We start from the raw sequence: 13,402 nt of genomic DNA, 5'->3' as shown, positions 1-13,402 counted from the left end.
ATTCACAAATATTTCAGGTCCTTTTCGTCCAATATCAATTCCCGATTCCAAACTTCCTCAATCCAGTTCTCTCCACACAACAAACTTATTTCCACATGTCTGCTGTGTTCTTGTCCACATCGACTGAAACTATCAAACCCTGTTGCCTCTCTCTGTGCGTGAGCTCACACACACCCCTTTGCAACACACTCCCCCACGCTTGCAGTCTGACAGCATTTTCAAACGGTGAGGGGCTGGCGCGAGCCTGATCAGCGTGAGGTCATCGCGGGAGCGAGGTAATAACTGAAGCAGTTTCAAAGGGACTGGTTCTCGACGTTCCTCAACCCCCAGAGGCCCCCAAGCGGGGTGGGACACAATAGACGTAAAAGGGGCGTATTTCTATGGTCATTTGTGCTGGCCCCCGAGGTGCTCTGTGTAATTAGAGCCTGTACTACAGAGGGGCAACAAAACAGTCCTTCTGCAGGCAGCAGAACTAATAGAGAAGGAGTTAAAGATGAATGGAAAAGGAGTGCCTGTCACCTGACCCCAGGCCCCTTTGCTAATAGGGACAGAGTTCTTGAGCTGCCAGAGCCCAAACTCCAGGAACTAACAATCCTGTTCCATAAGGGAATGACAGAACTGTTTTAAAAGTGGCTTCAGACATTGCATATGCATTTAAGTTGTGCAGTTCAGGATTTAAAGGAATAGTTCACCCAAAAATGAACATTCTGTACTCACCCGCATGTTGTCCCAATCCCGTCTGACTTTCTGTACGAGATATTAGGCAGAATGTTAGCCTCAGTCACAATTCACTTTCATTGCATCATTTTTTCCATACAATGAAAGTAAATGGTGACTGAGGCTGTCAATCTCTAACATTCTGCCTAACAATATATTTGTGATTGGAACAACGTGATGATGTGTAAATGATGACAGAAATGTCATTTTTGGGTGAACTATCTCTTTAAGGAGTTCAGATATTGCTTTTAAAGTCAATTTTAAAGGCTATATACAACCCATTTTACGTTTTTCCTAATATGACGTATTTCAGAGTGAAAGAGTATTTTCAATGAGAAAAAAAATGTAGGACAGGAAGTAGGGTTAGAAATCAAGTTTCATTAAAATATTCTTACAGTGTTTCTGCACTGCCAGTGATTCTATCTGACGTGTTTGTTTACAGTACTAGAAGTAAATAGGGTCAATTTGCATTATATGGTGACATCAGATGGGCGTTAAATTTAATGTTGTGGTGGTGTTTGGCATGTTAGGAAGAAATCTCTGGATCTGAGATATTAGTGTTGCATTACACGCACGGATAAACAGAGCTGTTATGCCATTCGGTTACCAATTGGCTACTTGAGCAGAATTGATTCATCAATATTTCGTCCACAAACTAAAATAAATCATTAAATTACAAAGAGAAATGTATGTACATGAATCGAATGTGAAAACGAATGTGAAAAATGTAAATAAGAAGTTATGTCAGTTATATCCTGAGAGTAACTAAACATCAATATTCAGTCTCTAGAGCACACACACACACACACACACACACACACACACACACACACACACACACACACACACACACACACTTTTTGCTTATTTGAGCACATATTCTGTTACTCCATTTACACCAAAATGGATTAGTGTGATTATCAAACTGCAAACGGATGTGATTTAATTAAATAAATATACAGTTTTCATGAGCTGTGCACCTCAAAGTGAATGTATGACGTGCTCATATGCTGAAAACACTGCATAAACATCATACACACTGTGCGTGTTGTAGTAGATGACAGAGCAGAGTGCTAATTCACTGTGAAGTGCACAGTACCGGCAGACTATATATTTACATAATTAAATCGCAGCATTTATTAATAATCAAACTGGGCCATATAGGCAACTGCTTATATGGGGGGTGTAAAACTATAGTCAAAAACACACATACACTGAAAAACCTTCAAGCAATAATAAAAGCTTGATTCATTTAGACACGTGGAATTGAAGAAATAGCAACTGAAATACTGTTTATTAATACTGAGTACTAAAATGCTATATTCACTGTAATAATAATAGTTATTTTTATGATTATATTGTGTTGTACTGAATACAAATTTTCATCAATGTTTTTATTTAAAGTGTTTAGAGCGGAGGAGGGCGGGGCCGGAACAGCGCACGCCCGGTCCCCAATCAGCCTGATGGGGAAGCGCAAGGGATAAAGGTGGCAGAGGGCGAGAGAGAGAATTACTGGCAGCTGCACACAGGGCAGTTGCCAGAAATTCTCTCTCTCACTCGAACTGTCATCCTCGGCCACCCTTATCCCTCGCGTGCCCCCATCAGGCTGATTGGCCCCGCCCTCCTCCGCTGTAATACTCTGTTGTGCAACATTTTATTGGACCAAAAATAAGACCAATGTTGTGTTTTAGATTATGCTGTGAGGATATTTGCTGAAGCACTTCATTTAATAAAAAATAGTCTGTTAAAAAACTCTATAAATGTATATAATTAGACACCATTTTGAACTTGAAACAATGTTTACTTAATAAAAAAAAAAAAAAAAAAGGAAACATGCAATTGTTTTAATTTATTATTTACATTGATAGTTTTTTAATAGGCTAATAGGCTAATGCTTTAAATTTGTATTGAGAATCATTAAATGTTACTGTTATTAGTACTGACCACTGAAATTTTGGTATCGTGACAACCCCAAACTGCAACACGTCCAGACGTTGTACTTTACTATTCCTATTGTTCTTAATGATGATTCTCATTACTGTATCTCAGTATTTATTATTATTATATTTTTGTTTTTGTTTTACAGTAAAATAGATGCTGATTATTAAAAATTAAAATCAGTGAAAACTACTATATAAAGGAGTACTACTATGATGTTTAAATACTTAACAATTTAACAATTAACAATTTATAAAAAATATATGTTATCTGACATTGCTGTAATGAGAATATCACCATAATCATCTATTTTTGTATTGCAGTTATGAGAATTGGGTTGTAGACTGTGCATAACTGTCATGAAAAAAAATAAAATGTCAGAATGTTAAAAATCTTAATGGCCCTAGAATAGGCTTCATGTTATATATACAAAAGATAATAGCGTATTTGTTTTTATTTTAATTTTATTTTGGAGTAAAATAGGACAAAGACAATTTCTTGACAGGTTTCGTGAGAAATAAAATATGTTAACTTATTTATTCACTCTTTAAAGTCTGCCCTAAGAGGGAAGTTATAATGAATATTTAAGAAGGTAATATTTAATTTGGATATTAATGCATTCAGAACCATGAAACTTCACTTATAGTATCACAAAAATTGGATACAGCAAATTGTCATTCATGGCACTGATTAGCTGACTTGTATACAGTCTCTGTCTTTCACTGAAGTTCTGACTCTACGGCAACACAGACATGGACCGAGCCAAACAAACTTCTGTCCAATTCTCAAACAGCCAAGACTTCTTCACCTGAACAAAACAATCCTGCCCACAAAAGGCCAGATTGACACAGAATATATGTGTGAAACTGTAATTACACATACAGTTTTTCAAACATCAAATACTACACTTAATATATGCAAGCAAAAATAAATCTGTATATTGAAGAAGTCCATATTCATACAGAGATTGCCTAGCAACAAATACAAAGTCAGATTCCACAGAAAGCCATGCTGTGAAAAGAGTCTATAACAACATTAAAAAGACTGAAAAGGAAGATTTGGTTAGTTGGAAACTGTGCAGCAGAAATGCTAAAAGAACAAACCACACAAAATAAGAGATACCTTCTTCAACATCTGACATATAGTCCTCATAGAGCATTTCAGGCACATTGGCTGTACGAACTGTGTAATTTAAATAAAAACGGTTAGAAATAATATGTAACTGAACAAAAACAATATTAAATGTACACAAAAATTAAGACATCATTTAAAGGTGTACTCAGAAACTTTTGTCTTTGTGTCATCTTGTACAAACACTGACACCTAGTGGCTTGGATGTAGCATCATTTGAAATCAACAGTTTTCAGTTTCAGATGCCATTGTAGAAATTTGCTATTCACAGTCAGCCATGATTACTTTCATCAATAAGTGAAAGTGTCAAATATGAGGACGATTACTGAGATTAAGTGAGCAGTATTCGGCTGGTCATGTAATTCTAACATGGAAGCCCTGTGTGTGGACTCTCACTATGTCGAATAAAACAGCTTTTATAAGAATACTGGTATGACTGGAGTCATTTTCATTTGAGTGGTCATGATTTCCTACATATTTAGCAAAATTATAATTCATGTCTTCAGGCGTTAAGTTTTTTTTAATGAAGAAAAAATTACTGATGCACCTTTAGATTAATAGACTATCATCAGATATTCCCTGTTTACCTTCATCATCTGACATGTCCAAAATTTCGTTCATTGTTTCTGGAACATTCATTTTATGTTTTTCCGTCACTGTCTGCAAAAAAAAAAAAAAAAAAATATGAAGTTGTTCTGTATAAGTGTGTTAGGAGTACACTACTGGTATTAGAGAACTAGTCATGTTTTACTCTAGAATAGAAGCACAACATTCATTTAGCACAGAGAAGAGCTGTAGTATGCATAACTATGTTAAACAACATTTTTCTAATTCATATAAATTATAATGCATGCCATTTCTTTACAAGCTAAACATTTTATATTTTGAAAAATATTTTTTAAACACATGTATCTGTCATACAGCAGGACTATTGAAGTACACTGTAAAAAAAATGATTATACTGTATAAATATATATATATGTTACAACTAAACTAAACTATACAAATACACAATCAACCTAATAACCTAAAATCTTGATGTTGGAATAATAATTAAAAAAAAATTCAAGGACATGTTACATGTCAAACGTTCATTTATATATTTAGTAATATGAGATGATGTTCCTCACCGTAGTGGTGTGAGTTTCCTCGGTCACGACTTTAAGTGTGTCAACCACAGAGATGTAACCCAGACGCCTGGCGATAGATAAGGCTGTGTTTCCATTCTGTAGGAACACATCGTTCATATAAAGAACAATATTATTGAAATTAAAAAAATTTAATAAACTTACATAATACAGAATTAGCCAATCTAGCCTGCTGAATATTGATTGATGGGTAACATAGAATCTTTTACTTAAATGCCTATAGGTGATTATGAACTGTATTAATAGCTTAAATCATATAATTTGGTAAATGGGACCTAACATAAAGTGTTTTGTGGGCAGTCCTATCGAAATTGACAAGGTGCAGTAATTCAGATAATATGCAACTGAATGTTATGACACACTCACCACTGTAAGTTCATTAGGAGAAGCTCCGTGCTGCAGCAGAAGATTAATGATGTGTGTGTGACCCTGCTGAGCGGCCTGATGAAGAGGTGTATATCCATTCTGAACATAACAAGAGCATGAGAGTGAGACAGTTCAGAACTTTATGGACAATCAGTATTTACAAAAGACCTTCAAAACTCAATATTTCATGTACCTTAGTTTTGGCATTGACTTTAGCCTGGTTCTTTAACAGGAAGTGAACCATCTTCACATTGCCATAGTGACAGGCCACATGCAGGGGGGTGTATCCCATCTGCAACACAACAGAGAAAGTGAGACACATTTTCACCCTTAGGCTGCTATTTCTGTCAAGCACTTGAGTTCTTCATACACAAAACATAGTCTAAAAATGCCTTTTTAAATGTAATGGCATTCCTGAATTTAAAATGTAATTTGATTTTAAAGTAGAATCAAAATGAAAGTATTTTCAAAGATATTCATAAATAAGCCGTAAGTGTAGTTTTATAAAACATTTTATCATACACACAACAAATGGGGTATTTTCAGAAACATTAGATGATATTAATAATTAATATTTGAACATAATAATACTGTATACCATTCAGGAAGAACACTTTACAGAAGGCTATAATATTTACCCCAAGCAAAATGGAGCCAAACAACATACATATACTATATTATGCTTAATTTATTAATTATATTATTAATTATGTAATTATTCATGTTTTGTTGTAAAATCTGTGTTGGGTTAATTTGAATTCAATTCAGTAAAATCTTCTTCTTGTCACTCCAATTTGAATTCCAGTTCAACAGCTGTTCTGACTAATAAAATTAAAAGGACCCAATTCTAGTATTCTTAATTTTGCCCAACCCTGGTCAATATGTGTACTACATGTTGCAATTCAACTCTTTTTCATCAATGTTTTCTGTGTGTCATCCTGCTGAGTATCGATCTGTATACAGCCGTCTCACTCTCTCTTTCTCTTTTAGAGATACACCGAACAACCTTGAGCCGAGCCGGTCGATGTTTACACATGAGTGGCCAATGACCATGCTGACCAGACATAGCATGACTGTCTGTGTCTGTGTATGTGTCTGTGTGTGCATATACAAAAATGTATATCTGAAAACACTGAACACTTATTTAGTGTATAGTGTATTAATGAATAATATAAATTCTTAGTTCTCTTTATTACCTTAGTCTCTGTGTCCACTGTGGCACCGTGATTAACCAGCACTTCTGAAACATTGACTTTGTCCTCTTGAGCCGCCAAGTGAAGAGGGGTCAGTCCACTCTGACACACATATTCATTAAACATTTAGTAACATACAGTACACTGCACAGAACAGACACATCATGCTAAAATGAATCCAAGTCATCCATTATTTGATGCAATCTAATATCAAAGTAAAAATAGCCTGCTGTGAACAGATTTAAGGTCACTTTTAACTAAACGATAGCCATTTAGATAACTGTTATTTGCCATAATTTGAAATTGGTAACCTTAAAGTCAACACAAAATGGCATTCACAGCCCATTTCCTTATGTAATATGACTTACTTCAGAGTGAAACAGGAAAAAATGCAATGAGAAAATAAAAAATGTTGGGCAGGACTTGATTGTAGCCACCAGAAATTGGCTTGTAAAAAGATGGCATTCTTTTTACAAGCCAATTTAGGAAGTTTTTTCTTTAAAATAACATGCACTGATGACTCGTTCACAATAAGACCAGTAATGTGTATTAACTCTTTTGCAGAGTTCGTTTTATACTCACAATATAATTTGTTTAAAAATAATACATGTGCAAAAAAATACATATATTTTTTTATGTAAACATTAGGGCTGTCGATTTAACGTGTTCATTCAGTGCGATTAATTTGACAAAAATAATGCGTTAAAAAAATGTACGCAATTAATCGCAATGCCCCGGACCGTAATAAGGAACATTCCTGAGAAATGCAAGCTTGTAGTACCACCTGTTTACTCCAGAGGGAAGTAGTTGAAATTTCAGCTATATGAGCAACGCACAGTTTATACAGTGAAGAAAACAACACTTCAGCCATGTAATTCATTTGATTAATCGATTGACAGCCCTAGTAAAAATGTATCAACACTAACTTCAATAAAGTAAAAACACTAAAGTTGTGCATTTGGGGGGGGTTATGTTATTTATATCTTATCTACCTTTAAATGTTTCAATTACACCAATTACACCTTTAATTTGCATGTACAAACAAGCCCATTTATGTTAATTTCACTACAGTAAAAGTGTTGTGTGTGTGTGTGTGTGTGTGTGTGTGTGTGTGTGTGTGTGTGTGAGGGCATGTGTTCTGCATTGTGGATGTGTTAAAAGTCTCACTCCTTCATTTCAGTGTGTGTTCTTCATTGCGGCTGAATTATTGATTTTATTTGATATATTCCCCCAAAAATTGCTCTGTGCTATAGTCTCACCCATTCATTCATTTGTGTGTGTGTGTGTGTGTGTGTGTGTGTGTGTGTGTGTGTGTGTGTGTGTCTGTTTGTGTGTGAACGCATGTTTTCTGCATTGTATATGTGTTATAATCTCATGCCTTCTTTTTTGTCTGTTGTGTTCTATATTCTGGCTGAATTATTGATTTTATTTGACAAATTCCACAAAAAAAAATTGCTCTGTGTTATAGTGTCACACATTCATTAAATAAAGTTTGTCAAATTTGTTCGCAAACCCCACAATTGTCGCTTTTTTTTTTGGTCACACGGCTTAAACTCATCGAATATAGTCCAGTTTTTGAGTGCGTGTGTTCAGATGGCAAATGTGGTAAAAGTAACCAAGCCTCGAGCCACTCAGGTAAAGTATTACATTTTTATTGAAGGAACAAAATTGATTTCGGTCAAAAATGTTGGGTCACATTTTATGTTGACTTTAAAGTATTAGCATAATTAGACAAAATTGAAGATCTGTGAGATCAGACAGATTTGTTTTATATACTTTGTAACCTCAAATTTTAAACAACCAATGGCAACAGGTGAAATAAATTAGAAAGCATCATAACAATGTTTTATAAATTTTGTATCAAATGGCATCAAAAAAGTTTTTTTTATTACCTTGTTTCCCAGATTGATAGTGGCTTCTCGGGCAAGGAGGAGGGTCACCATGTCGACGTTGCCCTCCTGGGCTGCGAGGTGAAGCGGGCTGATGCCCTGGCGCGTCATGCCGTTGGTATCAGCTCCATACTCCAGCAGTGTGGTGGCTATCTCCATCTGATTCTTCTTGGCAGCTATGTGCAGTGGTGTATAACCATTCTGAGAAAGTAAATAAAGAAGATAATAATAAAAGAATAGGCTTCTTATGACATATGGATATCTAAAATGTCTGAAAATAAAATTATAATCTTGTATTCATGTTTATAGAAGCATTTACTCCTATACACTGTTCCTAATTATAACACTACAAATACTTGACCATATGTACATACTAGAGATGTCCCAATACTGATACTGGTATCGGAATCAGGTCCGATACTGTGCTCAGGCACTTGTACTTGTACTCGTAAAAATGCTCCGATAGCAAGAACCGATACCATCTGACAGACAAATGTCATTACGTAAACATTCTGTGTACATTTTAAAAGCAGGTCATGTCATAGTGAGATTTTTAAACAGCAAAAGCTACAAATTAATTTGATAAAGATATAGTTTGTATGTGCAGATTTAAATGTGAGTGCTTGTGACTGTGTGACAAAGAACTTTTAGAGCTTTTGGGCTCATACACAGAAAACACCATCATGAGCATCGCTCACTCTGTTTGTAGCAAATGACAGCAGGCAGAGTGCTAATTACATTTTTAGCGTGAGTCATATACAGACTACATGTTTATTTAAAAGTGCATTCAGTAATTTTTTTCCTATTTAAAAAAGTTTTACTCCTAAAGAAATTAATTGTAATTTTGAAACATATACTATAAAATCATGAGGAGATGAAGTCTCCAGTCATATCAGTAACCTTATAAAAGCTTATTCTACATTGAGAGGGTCCGCACATGGGGGCTGCCATGTTAGATTCACATGATCAGCCACATACTACTCACTTAATTTCAGTAACCGTCCTGTTATTTGACACTTTCACTCATTGATTAAAGTAACCATGGCTGACTGTTAATACTAAATATCTACAATGGCATCTGACACTGAAAACTATTGATGCAGCATCCAAGCCGCTATGTGTCAGTGTAAGTCCTAGAAAACATATAAAAAAATATTGAAGTGCTCCTTTAATTAAATAGCAGCCTTTTGCAGTTTAATAATCACTGAGATTCACTGTTTTTCTGGAATGGGTAGCTCATCATATGTCAGAGCTCCTTGGTCAAAACAACACAATAACACTTCAAAATAAAAGCTTGGCCAAAATAAAAGCTCAATTTAAAGCCAAAAAATACTACAGATATAGATCACTACAGAACAGTTATGCAATATTCACTGTAATACTACTACTGCTAATAAATAACACATAATAAATCAACAGTTATTGTATTATATTCAAGCAATATCTCACATCTGTGCTGTTATGCAACACTTTATTTGACAAAAATAAAGTGCTGCATTTCAGTGCTGCTGTGAAGTTCTGTAGGAAAGCACTTCATATGATAAAAATAATACAATATCATGTTGAAAATGAATTGTTGATAAAAGTTTTAATGAATGTATTTAACCACCATTTTGATGATAAAATAGAAATTGGCTGGGTTGCAACTTAAGCTATTACGATCACCGTAACTAACGTCTCTCTTTAGTCAAACTTAAGTCTTCGTTACGGGAGCTGTCCAGTCCAAATTGGCGCTGATCACTTTGGACAGTATTGTCTAGGAGTTTGTCTTCTCCACATGAAAATAATGTGGAAATTCTATTACTATTACAGAAATAGAGTTTCATATGTATTGGTGCTTAATCATAGAGATTAATACTACTGAATTTACACGATGTGAATCATAAGGGGCCCTCACGTAGCCTAGTTTTGTTACTTTGGCTAGAAACCGAACAAATGCAAACAGAACAGGATTAAAATGACGGGCATATGTATTGAACTACTCATAGACCAATCTAAATATTAATAGATCATCTGGTTAGAGTTGTAAAAAGACCTGCCTTGTAAGAAGAAGAGGAGGAGGAAGAGAGAAAGAGTCTCATTGCACACTCTCACTCGAATCTCCATTGTTTACCATAATTAAACTAATAATTTAAAGTTTTAATCTGCATGGTCACATTACCCACATACGTCTTCTTAAATAATCTGTTTAATAAGAACATGTTGTCTTTCTATTGCCATTATAATTATGCTCATCAAAGAAGGTTTATATAACGTTATGCTGAATGACATGTTTTGAAGTCACATGTGCAGACTACGGAGACTGCCTATTGATTTCATAGTGATTTTTTCAACACTTTGTTTATCCTCTAAAATAGTTTACAATGGCTTTCCAATGATCAAAATATATTAATAAAAAGTCTTAAATATCCCATTGTCTTTGATAAACTGTGAAAGACGCCAGAAAGCTTTAATTTGCACTTCTTGGACTTAGGATAGGTTCAAAGCTCTCATTAATGGAGGTTTTTACAAACAACTCAGATAATGATGCTTTTGAGCCTTAGAGATTAAGCACTACTTAAGTGCTACTAACATTCTACTTAGTGCTTTGGGAAACCCAGCCAGAAACTGTTGATATGGAGTTCAGAAAAAAAACAACAAAAACAAAACAGGTATTGGCTTGGTATCGGCGAGTACCAAAAAAACATTTTGGTAACCGTACTCACTTTTTATTTTTTATAAATGATATCGGGACATCCCTAGTAAATACGCTAATCCCACCTTACAGATTCTGATCTGATTTGTGCAGCGTTTTAAAATTGACATTGACATGCTTGTGTGTTGCGTGTCAATTTGTACTATTTTTAATTTGACATATTGTTGTGCTTATTTAGTTGTGTAGTCTCATGTGGTCCTGTGTTTGTCCCATGTTGTTTTTATGTAGCACCATGGTCATGGAGGAAAGTTGTCTCGTTTTGCTGTGTACTGTACTAACTGTATATGGTTGAAACGACAATAAAAACCACTTGATTGACTTGACTTGACTTGCTCCTGGCATGAGATGCTGAAAAAAGAGTGAGATGTGCCGTAATAGCCAAAGATACAGGAGCAATTAAAAAAGCATAGCATAAACATACGAATATTTATTGTGTAAACACCCTTTAGTCTGAGAGATATTTTATGTTCAATCCAAAAGCTCTATCAGGACCCTGATGATTGTTCCATGTATAACAAGTATGGGGACGGTTTGGAACCAGTTAAAACTAATGTGTGCATTTTTTTCTGTTAAAATTCTCTCTCGTATCACACCTTAATATGCAGAGTTAACAATATGTAAGCTATTTGCAAGGTGATTTCACCTAAAAATTTAGCACTGTGGCTCTATCAAAACATTCCTCTGTTTGTTTGAGCGGCCTGTCCAGCCTGTCACAGCCTTGAAAGCTTGGGGTGGCATCAATACAACCAATGAAAGAAGGGAGGGGGTTTCTGCCATCTTTTTTAAAAAAGTGATCATTTTTCCAGTTTCGTTTGGTGATGCTAGTGGTGCAGAAATGACACACTTTAATTTTAAATATATAACACGTACAGTATGTGCTGGACATAAAGTACATACAATGTCCATTTGCTCCCTTGTGACACTGCATTAAGCCAAATGCTGCCAAAACATTAAAACCACATGAACCTTAGATTTATGAGATTTCCAAAACAGACGCATTCACAGTGGCATGATGCTTCTAACCTCACAATGAGAGCGTAATGATGGCTTAAAAGGTTGAGAAAAAAAAGTAAGGAGCTATTATGCAGCTGACTGAATAAACTGCATATACACTTATGAGCCAAACCATTATGACCACCTGCCTAATATGCTGTTGGTCCTACACAAACCACCAAAACAGTGCTGACCCGCCGAAGCATGGACCCTACAAGACCCCTGAAGATGTCCTGTGGTATCTGGCACCAAGACATTAGCAGCAGATCCTTCAAGTCCTGTAAGTTGCGAGGTGGAGCCACCATGGACCGGACTTGTTGGTCCAACACGTCACACAGATGCTCAATCTGATTGAGACCTGGGGATTTTGGAGGCCAGGGCAACTCCTTGAACTCTTCATTATGTTCCTCAAACCATTCCCAAAAACGATCCTGCTGAAAGATACCAATGCCATCAGGGAATACCATTGCCATGAAGGGGTGTACCTGGTCTGCAAATATGTTTAGGTAGGTGGCACGTGTCAAATTGATGGCCACATAAATGGCCGGACTCAGGATTTCCCAGCAGAACATTGCACAGAGCATCACACTCCCTCCACAAGCTTGTCGTCTTCCCACAGTGCATCCTGGTTCCATCACATCCCCAGGTAAACAGTGCACACGTACATGGCTGTCCACATGATGTAAAAGAAAACTGAACTCATCGGACCAGATGACCTTGCTCCACAGTCCAGTTCCAATGCTCGCATGCCCATTATAGGTTCTTTGACAGTGTACAGGGCGGCTGTGGCTCAGGTGGTAGAGCGGGTCGGCTGCCAATCGCAGGGTTGGCGGTTCGAATCCCGGCCCACACGACTCCACATGCCAAAGTGTCCTTGGGCAAGACACTGAACCCCAAGTTGCTCCCAATGGTAGGCTAGCGCCTTGCATGGCAGCTCTGCCGCCATTGGTGAATGAATGTGTGTGTGAATGGGTGATTGGGACAGAGTGTAAAGCGCTTTGGTAACCTCTGAGGTTAGAAAAAAGCGCTATATAAGTGCAGACCATTTACCATTTACAGGGGTCATCAAGGGCACTCTGTCAGCCCCGTACCCTGCTGCGACACATTCCTTCTGTAACCATAATTTAAAAGATATTGTGACTTGTGCCACAGAAGACCTTCTGTTCGTTCGGACCAGATGGGATAGCACTTGTTGCCCTCACACATAGAGGAGCCTTGGGCACCCAACACCCTGCCTCCTCAGTAGACACTGTCGGTAGGTACTCACCATTGCTGACCAGGAGCACCACACAAGTCTTGTTGTTTCAGAGAGGCTGGCAATAACAATGCGGC

At 36.5% G+C, this 13,402-nt stretch overlaps 1 protein-coding gene across 4 annotated transcripts in view; it reads right to left on the bottom strand.

Moving 5' to 3' along the window:
- LOC127626586 (ankyrin-3-like) overlaps positions 1-13,402 on the bottom strand; it is a 209,010-nt gene that overhangs the window by 61,732 nt on the left and 133,876 nt on the right. For all 4 annotated transcript variants that reach the window (XM_052102480.1, XM_052102483.1, XM_052102481.1 and 1 more), the window contains 7 exons: positions 8,386-8,583; positions 6,497-6,595; positions 5,494-5,592; positions 5,301-5,399; positions 4,917-5,012; positions 4,374-4,446; positions 3,778-3,837 (listed from right to left, as the gene is read on the bottom strand). In XM_052102480.1, coding sequence (XP_051958440.1) covers positions 3,778-3,837; positions 4,374-4,446; positions 4,917-5,012; positions 5,301-5,399; positions 5,494-5,592; positions 6,497-6,595; positions 8,386-8,583 — 724 coding nt within the window. The remainder of the gene's footprint in view (positions 1-3,777; positions 3,838-4,373; positions 4,447-4,916; positions 5,013-5,300; positions 5,400-5,493; positions 5,593-6,496; positions 6,596-8,385; positions 8,584-13,402) is intronic.

This window comes from Xyrauchen texanus, chromosome 33, assembly GCF_025860055.1.
Source record: "Xyrauchen texanus isolate HMW12.3.18 chromosome 33, RBS_HiC_50CHRs, whole genome shotgun sequence".
NCBI classification, from domain to species: Eukaryota; Metazoa; Chordata; class Actinopteri; order Cypriniformes; family Catostomidae; genus Xyrauchen; species Xyrauchen texanus.
The sequence above is the reverse complement of the archived record's forward strand: the minus strand, read 5'-3'. Positions and strand labels throughout refer to the sequence as shown.